The 18,706-nt window shown below is 41.7% G+C and overlaps 2 protein-coding genes across 2 annotated transcripts; both read left to right on the forward strand.

Annotated features, from left to right (window-relative positions):
- Positions 1–298: 298 nt before the first annotated feature.
- On the forward strand, positions 299–2,182 carry LOC308495187 (putative ATP-dependent RNA helicase DDX53; the record flags this gene model as incomplete). The annotated part of the gene is made up of 1 exon (XM_081043106.1): positions 299–2,182. One exon carries the CDS (start codon positions 299–301, stop codon positions 2,180–2,182), a length of 1,884 nt encoding a protein of 627 aa, XP_080899232.1.
- An 11,751-nt stretch (positions 2,183–13,933) lies between these two features.
- On the forward strand, positions 13,934–15,817 carry LOC308495188 (putative ATP-dependent RNA helicase DDX53; the record flags this gene model as incomplete). The annotated part of the gene is made up of 1 exon (XM_081043107.1): positions 13,934–15,817. One exon carries the CDS (start codon positions 13,934–13,936, stop codon positions 15,815–15,817), a length of 1,884 nt encoding a protein of 627 aa, XP_080899233.1.
- Between the last annotated feature and the right edge of the window lie 2,889 nt (positions 15,818–18,706).

Below are 18,706 nucleotides of genomic sequence, written 5' to 3' on the forward strand. Positions count from 1 at the left end.
CACAAAAGTTGAGGAAACATAATCAGGGTCCCATATCACAGGCTCAGAGCCCCTGAGAGTGACTGTCACTTTAAGTTTTGCATCAGAGGTGCCTGCCTACCTCAGCCTTCACCCAGATCTGTGATTGGTCAGGCCATCAGAGCCCTTTCATGACACCACATCAGATTCCCTGGGTAACTGTCACATAGCTACCTACTGGCGATACGATCTGTTTGGTCAAGAAACGAAGAGAATGAGACTTAAGGCTACATCTTCTCCCAACCCGGGGTAAGATAGAAGCCTGCACCATTACACAGCAATGGCCGGGGCCCCAGAGTGGAGAAGGGCCGAGCCTAATCCAAGAGATCTCGGGTCTGGCAGGAATGGCAGGGGCGGCGTACGTGGGAGAGGCAGGAGCTGGAGAGGTTCCTCCAGCCACCTGGAGCCTAGGGCCTCCGCGCCCCAAGAACCACCTCTCTGCTTTAAATTAAAGAGCAGTATGATTGGTGTGGTGATTGGTCGTGGCGGGTCAAAGATAAAAGAGATCCAAGGTATGACAAAGACCAACATACAGATCATAAGAGGTGATTCTGAAGCAGAGGTAAAAATTTTTGGCCGCAAGGAAATGAAAGCAAAGGCCAAAGCAGCTATAGAAAGTCTTGTTAAAAAACAAGAAGAAACTTACAGTTCAGAATCCAGTGTTGCTAATGCTGCATCCCAATCCTCTGTTGAAAGAGACTTAAGTGCAGATAACGTTAGAGAACTTCGGCCATTGATAGATTGGGATCACGTTAAGGCAGAAGTTGTGGAGTGGGAGAAAAGAAAATGGGCAGATTTACCACCCATTAAGAAAAACTTTTACATAGAATCCCAGGCAACAAGCTCACTTTCTCAGGAACAGGTAGACACTTGGAGAAAGGAGAATTTCAATATAGTATGTGATGACTTGAAGGATGGTGAAAAACGTCCAATCCCCAACCCGATTCGTGAATTCCAAGACCCTTTTCAGCACTATCCTGAAGTGATGAAAAACATAGCAAAAGCAGGATTTCAAAAGCCAACGCCAATTCAATCACAGGCATGGCCAATTGTTTTACAAGGGATAGATCTTATAGGAATCGCACAGACTGGAACAGGCAAAACATTGTCTTATTTATTACCTGGGATTATTCATCTCAATTCTCAACCAATAGCTAGAGAACAAAGGAATGGACCTGGCATGCTGGTCCTCACACCGACTAGAGAATTAGCTCTTCAGGTGGAAGCTGAATGTTCTAAGTATTCATGTAAGGGTCTTAAAACTGTTTGTATCTATGGTGGTGGAAATAGAGAAAGACAAATAAAAGAGATTGCCAAAGGTGTCGACATCATTATTGCAACTCCTGGACGACTGAATGACCTGCAAATGAATAAACTCGTCAATCTGAGAAGCATAACCTACGTAGTCTTAGATGAGGCTGATAAAATGCTGGATTTGGGGTTCGAATGTCAGATAATGAAGATTTTATTAGATGTGCGCCCAGACCGGCAGACTGTTATGACAAGTGCAACTTGGCCAGAAACCATCCGTCACCTTGCACAATCTTATTTGAAAGAGCCTATGATTGTTTACGTTGGTACTCTGGATCTAGCTGCTGTAAATACAGTGAAGCAAAATATAATTGTTACCACAGAAGAAGCAAAACGATCTCTTCTACAAGAATTCCTACAGAGCATGCTGCCCAAAGACAAAGTCGTCGTGTTTGTCAGCAGAAAAATTGTTGCTGATGACTTATCCAGTGATTTAAGCATCCAAGGCATACCTGTACAATCACTGCATAGCAACAGAGAACAGAGTGATCGTGAGCAAGCATTAGAAGAGTTTAAAAGTGGATGTGTGAAAATATTGATTGCTACTGATTTAGCATCCCGAGGTCTCGATGTTGACGATGTCACACACATATATAATTATGACTTCCCACGGAATATTGAAGAATATGTACACAGAGTAGGGCGTACAGGAAGAGCAGGGAAGACCGGCGTATCTATTAGCCTTGTGACTCAAAATGATTGGAAGATTGCCCCGGAATTAATTAAAATTCTGGAAAAAGCAAATCAAAGTGTCCCAGAAGACCTTGTAACAATGATTGAACAACACAAGTTAGGCAAAGAAAAAAAGTACCCAGGAAAATATTCCAAAAACTCTCAAGGAAGACCCAAGTAGTCTGGTTGATGTCTACATTGAAAAGTTGTCCCTGGCTACTAGAAGATTCAAGACATGTTAAAGATATGCAGTATTCAAGATACATAAGGAAGTATCGGAAACATACCAGCAGTTTAAAGACATGTGACCAATTCTTAATACCACTAAGCTTTCAATATTGGGTCTGTTCCTTAATAAAATCGAATGTTATGAAAACGAGAGAGTGAGAGATTATGTGGGGAAGAAATAAATATGTATTGGTTAAAGTTTAGTCTGTAGCATAGCGTGCCGTGTCCTTCTGTGTCTTCCCTGAAAGACTTGGTAGAAGACAACGGGGGGGCTTTCCTTGCTTTAAAATAGTTGTACTGAATTGAAACATAGCTTTTATCAAACTATCCCACTCGAAATACTGTTTTCACCCAGTGCGGCGCAACAAATTTCCCCAAAATTCCTCCACTATCATTCCCTAACATTTTTTAAGTCATAAGAAGACAACAGCTAAATCTAAAAGATGCAAAATTCTATTTTTTTTCCATATAAATGTGACTAACAGCAGGGTGTCTGACTCAGTGGGAATCAGATACTCATTCAGTCTCTTACTAACCATTGATTCCATATTGGAGGGAGGTCACTTGCCTTTAGAAACCTCACTTTCTTCACTAGTAACTGGGGATAGTTGGGAAGAGGAAGCAGCAGAGAGAAAGGGAGAGAGAGGTGAGGGAAACTAGTTTGACAGTTGAGGATGACTTCAAAAGACAGCCAGGCTTTCTAATGTGCAAAGTTCAAAAAGCATGGTTATCTTAGACCAGGACTAGTTACACGGTGGGTGAAGGTGTTCTGACCCTATAGCTGTAATTCATGAAGTCTGGTGTGAAAGGCTACTGTGGTCCCAGGCAACTTGCCAATGCGAAAGCCTTTGGGATTATTCAACCCTCAGGAACAGGTAATTGGTGAGGTGTCAGGACCCCACCCAAGCAGCCTATGGTTCAGGGTGGGATTTTGTTGCCAATGGAACTTTGGAATGTTGGGGAGAAGGAAACAGGATGAAAGCTTGTTGTGTACACTGTTTCAACGTGAGGTGGGGCTTACGTGAGGCAGAGTCCATGTGGTACACTTGACGCCGATGACAGCAAGGCTGATTCCAGCCCCAGTGGAAAGATGCTGGTAAAAGTTGCTGGTAAAATTCATGCCAGGATCAGGCCTTGTGGGGGAGCCAGCTTTTGGTGAGTGAGGTAGGTGTGTCTGGCAAATCAGGAACTGACACCCACTCCCAGACAGGCCCAACAATCATCACTGCTGTGTCACTGCACCCGTGCAATAAGGGGGAGTAGTGTACTGATCATGAGCAAGGCTATATTACATAGATTGAAATGCGAGTTTCAGCTCTTCTACTTACTATTTGTACGACACCAGGGAAGTTACCTAACTAAGCCTCGGTTTCCTCTGTTGTAAAATGGGGTTACAATGCTATTGATCTCCTCGGGTGGTTGTGAAGGTAAAATGAGACAGGTCACATCAAGTGCACATAATACCACGTCAGTAAATGTTAGCTATCCTTACCGGGGCTATTATTCAATTCATCCTTCCAAGTCGGGGCACTGATTTGTGTCTCTCAGGCTTTGATCTAGGTGGAAAGATGGAGTGTTTTCCCGTCAAGTCTTTTCAACACAGTACACTGTGATGGAAGGCCTTGCTACTTAGTGTGGTCTGCAAACCAAAGCATCACCTGGGAACTTGTTCAAAAGACAGAAGCTCGGGCTCCATCCTTGTCCTCCTGAATCAGAGTGTGCATTTTCACAAGATCCACCGGATAATTTCTACGCACATTAGAATTGAAGAAGACTTGTATAATGGATTACCTTATGATTGGTATCCTGCTTTCACCAATTACTGCCCACATAAACTTGTTCAAGTTCCTTAACTTCTCTGAGTATAGCTCCCCATTTGTAAAAATAGAACAACTAATATGTGTTATCCCTGTGAAGAGTATATGAAATAACATATGTTAAAGTTCTTACCCGTGCTCTAGCCGTGTATAGGCAGTGCAGCCTCTGATTCCTAGGAGGTAATAATGACAAGTAATTTTCAGGGCTCCAGATGTGGTCAGCTCTCGCTAGGCCTTTGGCTTTATGGGCCCTCACTATGATCCTAAAACAGTAGAGCTTTAGTGAATTAAAGTAAATAATTCCTGTCTTTCTCCAGCTTGATTGAGGCATAATAGACAAATAAAATTATATATATACTCAAGGTATGCAATGTGATGATTTGATATACATGTATACTGGAAATGATTACCACAGCCTAGTTACTTAACACATCCATCACCTCCCATAGTTAATACATATCCCAAAGCAGTTAGACACTTTTTCTGTAAGGACCACATAGTGATTATTTTTGGCTTTGTGGGCCCCATGGTCTCAGTAATGACTACTCCCCTCTGCCCTATTAGTGAGAAAACAGCTATAGACAGTGTGTAAATAAAAGACATGGCTCTGTTCCCCCAAAATGTACAAAACAGGCGGCATGACACATTATAAGGAAAAAAAAGAAATTTGGGGCAGAGCTTAGCATTCATTTCTAAGCCCTCCCCACAATGACTTTGGGGGACTTAGGAAAAAGCAGATACGATCACAGTACAGGCTGTGTCTTGGAACTGAGACGTATGGCTGAAAAGTGTGGGAACACATCTTTCCATTGAGAGCTGAGTATTGCTTCTCAATGACCAGCAAGGTTGTGTTTGGGAGTGTGTCTATTCCTGGAGCAATGTCTCTTCGTTCACTGTCTCCTCATGCCTAGAGCCTTCCTGGCCCTAACCTACTCTTCTAAACTTGCCAAAGAGTCACATCATATTCCTCAGAAACAATCTTTTAACAACACGGGTCATGCATTAGCAAGGGAGTAGATTGTGATAAATTGTGTGTGTTTCCAGGTGCCAGGCTTGCTGGGCCTCTAGTTTTGAGCAGGGAAGGACAAGGGCACAGCAGAGACCAGAGGGCCCTAGGACGGTGGACCCAGCTGTAGAGTTACGTGTCTTAAGCTTTAGTAAGTTTGCGTTCAGAAAATAGTGACATGGATGTAAGGTACAGCATAGACAGTAATCAATGATGTTTCAACAACTATGTGTAGTTCCAGGTGGGTAGTAGACTAATTGCGGGGATCACTGCAAAAATTACATAAATGTCTAACCACTATGCTGTGCAACTGAAACAATATGAAATAATACTGAATGTCCACTGTAACTGAGAAAAATAAACAATTAAGAAGAAAAGACTCGGACTACCATTGTATCCAGAAGATTCGGGTGGTGGGTGGGCTCTTGACAGCAGGAATCGCTGGGCTGCAGTTTTCTTTCCAGGGGACTTGATTGAGGTTGAGGCAGAACCTGAGCAAGTAGAAAGACCAGGCTCCAGATCTCCAGGAAAAGATGCTGGCAAGGGGCTAGGGAACCCAAGCCAAGGTGGAGCAATTCCAGTACTGGACGTGAAGCCCAGGAATGTGGAATGGGTATGGCAGTAGGAGCACTATTAGGCCTGCTGTCATCACAGACAGGCTGTAAGGCTTCTATGTCTGCTGTGGGGCACGGGACAATCAAATTAGGACTGGCTGGCACAAGGCCCTAGATTGGTATATGCAATTTTAAGTTTTTCGGTATCACTGGATGCTGCAGTTGCTCCACATATTTTTTTTTGAATTTATTTATTGGGGTGACAATTGTTAATGAAATTACATAATTTCAGGTGTACAAGCTCTACATATTTTAAATGTCATGGCTTTGTGGAGTATGTTGCCTTTGGAGAAACACAGGGAAATACACTTGTGTGAGTGCCTGGTGGGCTTTTGTGGCAGTCAGACTGCTCAGCGAGATTCCAGAAAACCTATTGTACTGTAAAGGCTGGGTGCTCTTGGGATTGTGTATCAGTCAGGGTCCAGTGAGGAGGCAGGAACCTCATCAGCAACACCAAGTCCTCACTTACCATTGTCAATAGCTTCTGCTACTCTAAGCGAAAGTACACATAAGGAAACCAGTTTGACAGTATGCTAATTGATACAACGAGAATTGTGCTCCTGCAGCATCTCATCAACATTAGAACGAAATGATGTTATCCTGCTGTACTGGACCGGGGAAAATCTGTACCTAGGAGTAAAGCATTGTTAACAAGGTTTACCATTGTTGACTGAGCCACTAAACAGTGAAAAAGAAAACGCTAAGTGAAAAAGAAAGCACTAAGGAATCAGGGAAGGAGCAACTACAGGAAACAACACTCACCTCTGGGGCTAGGGAAACAGACAGAAGAGGTAGGACCACTTAAAATTTAACCCCTCAGAGGAGTGTTTCCACAGAGTTAAACCCTGATCCTCAAGGATGGTTGTTTCGGGTGTTTCTGAGGGGAGAGTAATGAAGGGGTCCTACAAGGGTTGAAAACTGCAAACTGCATTCAGCTGCTGTCACGGGATGGCACTGCCACTGCAGTGGAGGAGTGTTGGTGGAGAAATCATCCCAGGAAGCAGGCAGGGAGGAGCAACTCCTTCCTCCTTCCTCTAGCCCTGCAGGCCCCTCTAGAGCCTAACAGAGCTCCAGCCAGCAAATCAGAAATGTGAATCCACATCACAAAGCAGCCCAGGGAAGAGGGGGCAGGTAGGACTTGAGAGAGAGTGAAATGATAACCCACAGTACTTTTCTGCTTTTCTGGGACCAGCTCTGTGGCTCTGCTGGGCCTGTCTGTCCACTGAGATGACAAATGTCTCGGGATAACCTTCCCAATTGCTGGATCATACTTCCTTCCCAGCACCTGTAGGCTGATCCACAGAAAATCCCGTGGTGGGCTCTCAGAAAGCACTGTGCATTGCATGACCAACGAGATGAAATCAGGGTTCTAGATCTTCTGATCCTGGAGACGGAAATGAACACCACATTTTTCTATTATTATTTTTTATAGAAAAATAAAATTCATGTTCCTGTGTTTGCACACAGGATTTGGGCATGAAATGACCAAATGGCAGACTGATTGTAGCCAGAGCAAATGATTGGTTTTTGTGACAAGAAAATCAGAGGCAATGATTTCTACTGGGGAGTTTTTTAGAAAAACATACATGCTAGAACATGTTGTGCCTCCTTCAGAAATTCAGGGCAGTCAGAGTGAGAACTCCATTTCATACACTACTGCTCAGAGACAGGAACCAATCGGAGATAACCATGAGGTTATCTGTAGCCCATATTTGCAGGTAATACATTGAAAGTGAGCAAACCTCCTTAAAATACAGAACAGAGTTGGAGCTAATCGGGAATGGCCAGTGTTATAAAACGTTAGACCACTGATGACAGACTGAGAGTCTTGTAGAGTTTAATTCTCCCCATTACAAAGATGAGACCAATGTAAATTGCTATGTTAGTAAGCAATGGACATAAAGAATCATAATTTCAGACGCTAAGAGAAGAAGATTGAGATAGTGCTGGCTAAGATTTTCACGTTGTTATTTTTATTTTTGATGCAACCAACATGGCTGGATGGACTAGCTCAGTACGTTTTGCATGCCCTTGTGTACTTTTTTATCAGGGGCAGGAGTGAAAGTATAACGATATGTGTATCACATGAAGCGTTTTTGGTGGACAAATAATCCAGTTCCTCATTGCTCAGCTGGCATTCCTCTGAGTTGTATTCTGCAGGGTCTCCCAAAATTCTCTAGAGGGATTACGCTTAGGTTGCCCAAGACGACCCGTAATTGATAATGCTTTCTTACACACTTTCCGTTCCTTGCCTTATTTCCTGATTCCATTACCCAGGTTTCCTGGGATCACCTCCTACAATAACACTCGTGCTTGCATTTTTGTCACAGAGTCCACTTCTAGCAAGAAACAAACAAAAGACACATTTCCATTTACAAACTACATTGCATGAGACTGAGAGGGAGATCAAGGAATACAGTTTAGGATTAAAGACCTGGAGGTTTTATTTTAGTACAGACTTAATATTAGTCAATGTGGTGTGGAGTGAGACCAGGCCCCTCACTGTAAGAAGAGCATGACTGAGTGAGATTAAAAGATATGGACACTGTGTCACCTGAGGAAGTATTAAACGAATTGGAGACATTCAACCTATAAAAGCAAAGGAAATATGGGTGAGACATCAAAGCTGCGCTTAAATTGTAAAAGGAGATGAGGTGGTCTTATTTTGAATTGTTCAGCCAAAGAAGGACTGATGCGGGCTGGGGGGGGTGGGTCCAAAAGGGAACTTAACACTCACAGTATAGTTGAAATGAGACAAAAAACACTTGGAAGCTCACATAGATAATTTGCTATGTAAATTTTCTGAGCCTGGATTTTCTTATTTGGGAAACAAAAAAGAATAATAACACTACATCCTGTGGCTGAACATAGAGAGTACAGAAACTTATCCCGTTTTCCCCCTTGCCCCCCAGCCACTTGTTTCTCCTTCCCTCCCAAATAAACTACCTGCCCTCAAATCCTTACTGCAGATTCTGCTTCTGGGGGAGACCAAACTAAAACATGTGTACATATCATTCTAATTTTTACAGTAACATTTTCTTAGTGCTAAATATTCCTTTACTTGCTGTTGTATCACATTTTCTTTTTTAAATTTTCTTAATCATTGTTTTTCAGTTACAGCTGACATGCAGTATTAATTCATATTAATTTCACGTGTAAAGCATAATGGTTAGACATTTACATAATTTATGCAGTGATCCCCCCCCCCCACAATTAGTCTAGATTTCACCTGGCACTAAATAGTGGATAATGTTGCAACAGCTATATATTATATCACATTTTTTTCTGATACTCCTGGGAACCCAAATTTTTGACCAGGCCCTGTCAGATAAATTGGTGCTTCTCTGATATGTCCTATCCTTCCTTCCAAGGATGTGAGTACTGGGGAGGAAGAGGGTACTTATGCGTGTATGAGCAACTGTGAGCTTGTGTGTGTGTGTGTTGAAGGTATGGGAATTGGCGAATATATATGTGTGTGTGTTTACATATGTCATGTGTCATGTGTCAATATGGTGAGGGGAAAAGATAGGGAAGTCATATTTAAAAAGTATTTAAAAATTTGAATGTTGTATATTGTATTCACTATTGCTGTTTAAAATTTCAAGAGTGGAACCCTGGTAGCACCTGACCAACGCGCTGTACACCTGAAGCCGAAGTAGAATAATACTGAATGTCAACTCTAATTTCATATATGTACATGTTTTCACATGAAGGGGTTTATAGCATAGGGAAGATAATCAATGGTATTGTAACAGCTATACACGATGTCAGAGGGGTAGGAGCTTGGGGGAGGAGGGTCATCATTTTGTGAAGGGTGTAAACGTCTAAATATTATGTTGCTTTGTGCACCAGAAACAAATTTAAAACACAAAAAATGAGTCTCCAGCTTGAAAACTTGAGTCATTTCTAATTAAACACTCCTTTTGTACCAACTGTAGAATCAGGCACCAAATATACCATGTTTTCCCCTACAAATGGGAGTGCAGTGGAGGGTGAAAGGCCTTGGAGCAAATTAGAACTGTGTTTAAAGTTAGCTCACATATTTACCATACCTTTGCATGAAGTTGGATATATTAGTTTCGTTGAAAAGTAAGTGAGCTTTTTGCAATTTACCTTTAAATCGCAATTACTTTTGAACCCACCTAATATTATGTGACGTCTATGAGTTTCAGTGTTTTCACATAAAGAAGGATGGAAATACTTATTATATGAAGTTGACGTGACGATTAAATGAGACAACTAAGTGAGATCATTTGGTAATTGCATTTTAAATGTATGTCATACAAGGCAGGACAGTGAAGTTCGCGAACTCATCCTAGGAAAAGTGCTACACACCGCATTGCTGAATATCACTCCGGTCACCTTCGAAGTACTCCCTTTGGAAAGCTATGCACGTCGACGCCAGCGCCTACTGCACACTTCAAAGTAATTTTAGAACTTTTTCTGGAATGGCCATCAGAGCTGTCGTCGTATTACCCTTGATGTCCTGAATGTCATCAAAACTTCTTCTTTTCAATATTTGCTTTATCTTGGGGTAAAGAAAGAAGTCACGGGGGCCAGATCAGCTGAGTAGGGAGGGTGTTCCAATGCAGTTATTTCTTTACTGGCTAAAACTCCCTCACAGACAGTGCCTTATGAGCTGGTGGATTGCCATGATGCAAGAGCCACGAATCGTTGGTGAACAGTTCAGGTCGTCTAACTTTTTCATGCCACCTTTACAGCCCTTCCAAATGCTACACTTGGTTAACTGTTCATCCATTTGGTACAAATTCATAAGGTATAATCCCTCTGATATCAAAAAAAAAGTTAACCAACATCGTTGCAACAAGTCTGCAAACTTAATTGTCAGACCTTGTACAGTAGAAGCAAAAAACGTTCATTGCTACTTGGATCCCTTCTCTTCCTAGCTGTTCCTTTCTCTGAGTTACCGCTGCCACACTCCATCCAAGTCTCTCAGTCTGTGTACTCAAAATACCACAAATACAGCCGCTGTTCTTTATGTCAATGCATCCTGCTTTCTTCACTTGGATCTGCTTCCCTAATAAACAATGGCAATGCCTTAGGACCCCTCCACTCCAGGGGCACTCCCTTTCTATAGCATACTAAATTGAAACACCTTTGATTGTCTTACGGCTTTTGAAATTTCCCTTTTCCCTTCCCCTGACCCAAACTATTTTTCTCCATTTCCACTTTCTTCTTAACCTGCATCTTCTGTCCTAGTCGTCCAGGCTGCCCTCATCTCTCTCTCAAGGCCACATTGGTTTCTTTCCCCAAAATGATAACATCCTCCTATCTCCAATTCCACATGTCCTAAACACAAATCAGACCTACGTCTTTTATAGGTCTTTGCCTCAACTCTCCAGCCTCCCAGACCTCCCTGCAGCTCTTCTTGCCAGCCATCATGATTACCTAGTAGCATTCTGAATTGTGTTTAATTGCTAACGTGCTAGATGAGTGCTTATAATTCCTTGGGTTTCACCTAACAGAAATATTGCAAAGCCAAATCAGGCTACTGGCATTAGTTTTACTTTTTTTTTGTTTTTTGCCCTAGTAAACATCTTTCAACATCATTGATAATCTTCATTTCATTTTTAAAAGTGTTATTTTACCAAAAAAAAGTAGAATGACGCAATGTTAAGATAAAAAAGTATAAATTGATAAATTTAGACTTGTTAAAATAAACATTTTATTGTCCCTATTTTCATTCTGATGTGGACCAGAGAAACTATCAGGGAAATTCTTGGACAGGTATATGGGAACCTCCACAATTGTTTCTACAGACCTACTGTTTCTATGACATGGGCAGTTGGGACCTGGAAAGTTCGTACTATGAACCAAGTGGTTTAACTATGTGTTTGTGTCTGTGTGTATGAGATAGGCATTAGTACGACATTCTGAAGATAGTGGAGCCCAGGCATAAGAAGCTTGGAACTCACTCCAAAAATCCACAACCCAAGTATAGCCATAGTAAATTACATCAGACATACCTAATTTGAAGGACATTTTATAAAATACCTGATCTTTACTTCTAAAAATAGGTAAGGTTATGAAAACTAAGGAAAGAGTGAGAAACTGTTACAAATCACACATGACAACTAAATGCAACGCAGTGTCTAGTACTAGATCCTGGGACAGAAAACACATAAATGTAAAACTGGTGGTATCAAGTCTGCAGTTTAGCTGATATTAACACACCAACGTTGATTTCTTACAGTTGACAAATGTGCCGTAGTAATGTGAGAAAAGAGTGGAGGAAACTGAAGCTGGTTGAAGAGTACGTGGCAACCCCTTGTACTACCTGTGTAACTTTTCTATAAATTTAAAATCATTCCATATACAAAGTTTAACTGATATATTGAGAAGAGGTTCCATTGGCAAAATCCTTTGGAAACTTTGGGTTAAACAATGCCCAATTGAGATTCTCAATGCCGGTAATTATGCGAGTTTCTGAGATACCTAATACGCATTGTGATTCTAACAAAGGGGGTATGGGATGGTAAGCTTCCCAACTTATTTGGCCAGAACCCTTGTGTTTCTTCAAACAGCAGGTTTCCAGAAAAATGCTGACATAGAGAAGGTTTTTCCCAGCGTGTCACAGACTTCTACCCAATATCTAATCACGTTCAAATTTTAATCAGCAACTTTGGCTGAAGAGAAAAAGATGCCATGAACACTGGCAGAAGACTTAAAACTAGAGGATACTATGATAAATGAGACAATCAGCCTTAAAGTTATGTTTAATAGTCTGCTTCAATTGACCAAACTTAACAGGATGAACATAAAAGGATAAAAATATAGCCTACTTTTAGTTAGACAAAGAAAAAAGTACACCTGAAATCTATGTAAATTTACTAACAATTGTCACCCCAATAAATTTAATTAAAAAAATAATAAAAGAAAAAAAAGAAAAAAAAATCAACCATGTAAATATAGGATGATGAAGCGAATGGGCTAAAATGCCCATCACGTTCCACTGCGCAGCCCTGTGTCTTGGGTTCATAGGTAGAATTAGTACAATTGTCATGCTTAGTGAAAAGGATCTAAATAGGAAAGGAAAGGCCGTTTCTGCAGATTTGTTTTGTTCAGTTCTAGGAGTATGTGTCGTATCATAAAAGGTCCTCAATGAACTATTCCCAGAGGAGAAGGAACAGGATGGTGTGCGTCTTGGAAACCATGTCATATCAAGAAGTGCTTTCAAAACCAGGAATGTTACCCTGAAGAACATAAACCTTAAGGGCATTTGACAGTGGTCCTTACATGTGCAAGGATACAAGGAAAATCAATCCTATTCAGTGTAACTTTGGAAGTCGGAAGAAGGATCTCAGGAAATAAGAGGTGGCATATTTCAGTTCAACACCATCTTTGTAAACATTAAACTGCCTCACAATGGAATGGACAGCCTTGAAGCAAAGTGAGCTAGATATCCATCTGCCCAGGTTGCTGCCAGGGTGACTTCTGCATTGCACCTGATAAATGACTTCTACGTAGCCTTCTAGTTCTAAGACCTGTAAATCCATGAAACCACAGGGAAGGGAAAAAATTAAGAGGCACTGAGAAAACTAGCAAACTATTGAAAACACTCCCTAAGGTATCTTACATCCCACTCTACCTCTCTTCTAACCAGCATCCCTGAAATAATACACAGAAACTGCCTGAACAAATGCTGGCATTTAGCCAAAGAATCAGTGCCAGAATGCCATCCCTAAGTGTGTATCTAATACACTTCTAATGGTATAATTTAAGTTACAGTAGAGGACGGGGAATTGATCAATCTATTTAGACCAAATATTATTACTCAAAAAACAATTACTGAAACAAACAAGTTGATTTTTAAAAATCCACTGCTTTTCCCTCCAATGGAAATAATTGGCTTATAAAAAGACTATGTGGATAAGTTCAAGGCCTGCGTCAAGTTTGCTCCCAAGCTGAGCCAGAACTAACAAGAGGTGAGTGATTGAGGCATCTGTGACACAAAAGTTGAGGAAACATAATCAGGGTCCCATATCACAGGCTCAGAGCCCCTGAGAGTGACTGTCACTTTAAGTTTTGCATCAGAGGTGCCTGCCTACCTCAGCCTTCACCCAGATCTGTGATTGGTCAGGCCATCAGAGCCCTTTCATGACACCACATCAGATTCCCTGGGTAACTGTCACATAGCTACCTACTGGCGATACGATCTGTTTGGTCAAGAAACGAAGAGAATGAGACTTAAGGCTACATCTTCTCCCAACCCGGGGTAAGATAGAAGCCTGCACCATTACACAGCAATGGCCGGGGCCCCAGAGTGGAGAAGGGCCGAGCCTAATCCAAGAGATCTCGGGTCTGGCAGGAATGGCAGGGGCGGCGTACGTGGGAGAGGCAGGAGCTGGAGAGGTTCCTCCAGCCACCTGGAGCCTAGGGCCTCCGCGCCCCAAGAACCACCTCTCTGCTTTAAATTAAAGAGCAGTATGATTGGTGTGGTGATTGGTCGTGGCGGGTCAAAGATAAAAGAGATCCAAGGTATGACAAAGACCAACATACAGATCATAAGAGGTGATTCTGAAGCAGAGGTAAAAATTTTTGGCCGCAAGGAAATGAAAGCAAAGGCCAAAGCAGCTATAGAAAGTCTTGTTAAAAAACAAGAAGAAACTTACAGTTCAGAATCCAGTGTTGCTAATGCTGCATCCCAATCCTCTGTTGAAAGAGACTTAAGTGCAGATAACGTTAGAGAACTTCGGCCATTGATAGATTGGGATCACGTTAAGGCAGAAGTTGTGGAGTGGGAGAAAAGAAAATGGGCAGATTTACCACCCATTAAGAAAAACTTTTACATAGAATCCCAGGCAACAAGCTCACTTTCTCAGGAACAGGTAGACACTTGGAGAAAGGAGAATTTCAATATAGTATGTGATGACTTGAAGGATGGTGAAAAACGTCCAATCCCCAACCCGATTCGTGAATTCCAAGACCCTTTTCAGCACTATCCTGAAGTGATGAAAAACATAGCAAAAGCAGGATTTCAAAAGCCAACGCCAATTCAATCACAGGCATGGCCAATTGTTTTACAAGGGATAGATCTTATAGGAATCGCACAGACTGGAACAGGCAAAACATTGTCTTATTTATTACCTGGGATTATTCATCTCAATTCTCAACCAATAGCTAGAGAACAAAGGAATGGACCTGGCATGCTGGTCCTCACACCGACTAGAGAATTAGCTCTTCAGGTGGAAGCTGAATGTTCTAAGTATTCATGTAAGGGTCTTAAAACTGTTTGTATCTATGGTGGTGGAAATAGAGAAAGACAAATAAAAGAGATTGCCAAAGGTGTCGACATCATTATTGCAACTCCTGGACGACTGAATGACCTGCAAATGAATAAACTCGTCAATCTGAGAAGCATAACCTACGTAGTCTTAGATGAGGCTGATAAAATGCTGGATTTGGGGTTCGAATGTCAGATAATGAAGATTTTATTAGATGTGCGCCCAGACCGGCAGACTGTTATGACAAGTGCAACTTGGCCAGAAACCATCCGTCACCTTGCACAATCTTATTTGAAAGAGCCTATGATTGTTTACGTTGGTACTCTGGATCTAGCTGCTGTAAATACAGTGAAGCAAAATATAATTGTTACCACAGAAGAAGCAAAACGATCTCTTCTACAAGAATTCCTACAGAGCATGCTGCCCAAAGACAAAGTCGTCGTGTTTGTCAGCAGAAAAATTGTTGCTGATGACTTATCCAGTGATTTAAGCATCCAAGGCATACCTGTACAATCACTGCATAGCAACAGAGAACAGAGTGATCGTGAGCAAGCATTAGAAGAGTTTAAAAGTGGATGTGTGAAAATATTGATTGCTACTGATTTAGCATCCCGAGGTCTCGATGTTGACGATGTCACACACATATATAATTATGACTTCCCACGGAATATTGAAGAATATGTACACAGAGTAGGGCGTACAGGAAGAGCAGGGAAGACCGGCGTATCTATTAGCCTTGTGACTCAAAATGATTGGAAGATTGCCCCGGAATTAATTAAAATTCTGGAAAAAGCAAATCAAAGTGTCCCAGAAGACCTTGTAACAATGATTGAACAACACAAGTTAGGCAAAGAAAAAAAGTACCCAGGAAAATATTCCAAAAACTCTCAAGGAAGACCCAAGTAGTCTGGTTGATGTCTACATTGAAAAGTTGTCCCTGGCTACTAGAAGATTCAAGACATGTTAAAGATATGCAGTATTCAAGATACATAAGGAAGTATCGGAAACATACCAGCAGTTTAAAGACATGTGACCAATTCTTAATACCACTAAGCTTTCAATATTGGGTCTGTTCCTTAATAAAATCGAATGTTATGAAAACGAGAGAGTGAGAGATTATGTGGGGAAGAAATAAATATGTATTGGTTAAAGTTTAGTCTGTAGCATAGCGTGCCGTGTCCTTCTGTGTCTTCCCTGAAAGACTTGGTAGAAGACAACGGGGGGGCTTTCCTTGCTTTAAAATAGTTGTACTGAATTGAAACATAGCTTTTATCAAACTATCCCACTCGAAATACTGTTTTCACCCAGTGCGGCGCAACAAATTTCCCCAAAATTCCTCCACTATCATTCCCTAACATTTTTTAAGTCATAAGAAGACAACAGCTAAATCTAAAAGATGCAAAATTCTATTTTTTTTTCCATATAAATGTGACTAACAGCAGGGTGTCTGACTCAGTGGGAATCAGATACTCATTCAGTCTCTTACTAACCATTGATTCCATATTGGAGGGAGGTCACTTGCCTTTAGAAACCTCACTTTCTTCACTAGTAACTGGGGATAGTTGGGAAGAGGAAGCAGCAGAGAGAAAGGGAGAGAGAGGTGAGGGAAACTAGTTTGACAGTTGAGGATGACTTCAAAAGACAGCCAGGCTTTCTAATGTGCAAAGTTCAAAAAGCATGGTTATCTTAGACCAGGACTAGTTACACGGTGGGTGAAGGTGTTCTGACCCTATAGCTGTAATTCACACAGCTGTTAGTACATGAAGTCTGGTGTGAAAGGCTACTGTGGTCCCAGGCAACTTGCCAATGCGAAAGCCTTTGGGATTATTCAACCCTCAGGAACAGGTAATTGGTGAGGTGTCAGGACCCCACCCAAGCAGCCTATGGTTCAGGGTGGGATTTTGTTGCCAATGGAACTTTGGAATGTTGGGGAGAAGGAAACAGGATGAAAGCTTGTTGTGTACACTGTTTCAACGTGAGGTGGGGCTTACGTGAGGCAGAGTCCATGTGGTACACTTGACGCCGATGACAGCAAGGCTGATTCCAGCCCCAGTGGAAAGATGCTGGTAAAAGTTGCTGGTAAAATTCATGCCAGGATCAGGCCTTGTGGGGGAGCCAGCTTTTGGTGAGTGAGGTAGGTGTGTCTGGCAAATCAGGAACTGACACCCACTCCCAGACAGGCCCAACAATCATCACTGCTGTGTCACTGCACCCGTGCAATAAGGGGGAGTAGTGTACTGATCATGAGCAAGGCTATATTACATAGATTGAAATGCGAGTTTCAGCTCTTCTACTTACTATTTGTACGACACCAGGGAAGTTACCTAACTAAGCCTCGGTTTCCTCTGTTGTAAAATGGGGTTACAATGCTATTGATCTCCTCGGGTGGTTGTGAAGGTAAAATGAGACAGGTCACATCAAGTGCACATAATACCACGTCAGTAAATGTTAGCTATCCTTACCGGGGCTATTATTCAATTCATCCTTCCAAGTCGGGGCACTGATTTGTGTCTCTCAGGCTTTGATCTAGGTGGAAAGATGGAGTGTTTTCCCGTCAAGTCTTTTCAACACAGTACACTGTGATGGAAGGCCTTGCTACTTAGTGTGGTCTGCAAACCAAAGCATCACCTGGGAACTTGTTCAAAAGACAGAAGCTCGGGCTCCATCCTTGTCCTCCTGAATCAGAGTGTGCATTTTCACAAGATCCACCGGATAATTTCTACGCACATTAGAATTGAAGAAGACTTGTATAATGGATTACCTTATGATTGGTATCCTGCTTTCACCAATTACTGCCCACATAAACTTGTTCAAGTTCCTTAACTTCTCTGAGTATAGCTCCCCATTTGTAAAAATAGAACAACTAATATGTGTTATCCCTGTGAAGAGTATATGAAATAACATATGTTAAAGTTCTTACCCGTGCTCTAGCCGTGTATAGGCAGTGCAGCCTCTGATTCCTAGGAGGTAATAATGACAAGTAATTTTCAGGGCTCCAGATGTGGTCAGCTCTCGCTAGGCCTTTGGCTTTATGGGCCCTCACTATGATCCTAAAACAGTAGAGCTTTAGTGAATTAAAGTAAATAATTCCTGTCTTTCTCCAGCTTGATTGAGGCATAATAGACAAATAAAATTATATATATACTCAAGGTATGCAATGTGATGATTTGATATACATGTATACTGGAAATGATTACCACAGCCTAGTTACTTAACACATCCATCACCTCCATAGTTAATACATATCCCAAAGCAGTTAGACACTTTTTCTGTAAGGACCACATAGTGATTATTTTTGGCTTTGTGGGCCCCATGGTCTCAGTAATGACTACTCCCCTCTGCCCTATTAGTGAGAAAACAGCTATAGACAGTGTGTAAATAAAAGACATGGCTCTGTTCCCCCAAAATGTACAAAACAGGCGGCATGACACATTATAAGGAAAAAAAAGAAATTTGGGGCAGAGCTTAGCATTCATTTCTAAGCCCTCCCCACAATGACTTTGGGGGACTTAGGAAAAAGCAGATACGATCACAGTACAGGCTGTGTCTTGGAACTGAGACGTATGGCTGAAAAGTGTGGGAACACATCTTTCCATTGAGAGCTGAGTATTGCTTCTCAATGACCAGCAAGGTTGTGTTTGGGAGTGTGTCTATTCCTGGAGCAATGTCTCTTCGTTCACTGTCTCCTCATGCCTAGAGCCTTCCTGGCCCTAACCTACTCTTCTAAACTTGCCAAAGAGTCACATCATATTCCTCAGAAACAATCTTTTAACAACACGGGTCATGCATTAGCAA

This window comes from Rhinolophus hipposideros, assembly GCF_964194185.1.
Source record: "Rhinolophus hipposideros genome assembly, chromosome: X".
NCBI lineage: Eukaryota > Metazoa > Chordata > Mammalia > Chiroptera > Rhinolophidae > Rhinolophus > Rhinolophus hipposideros.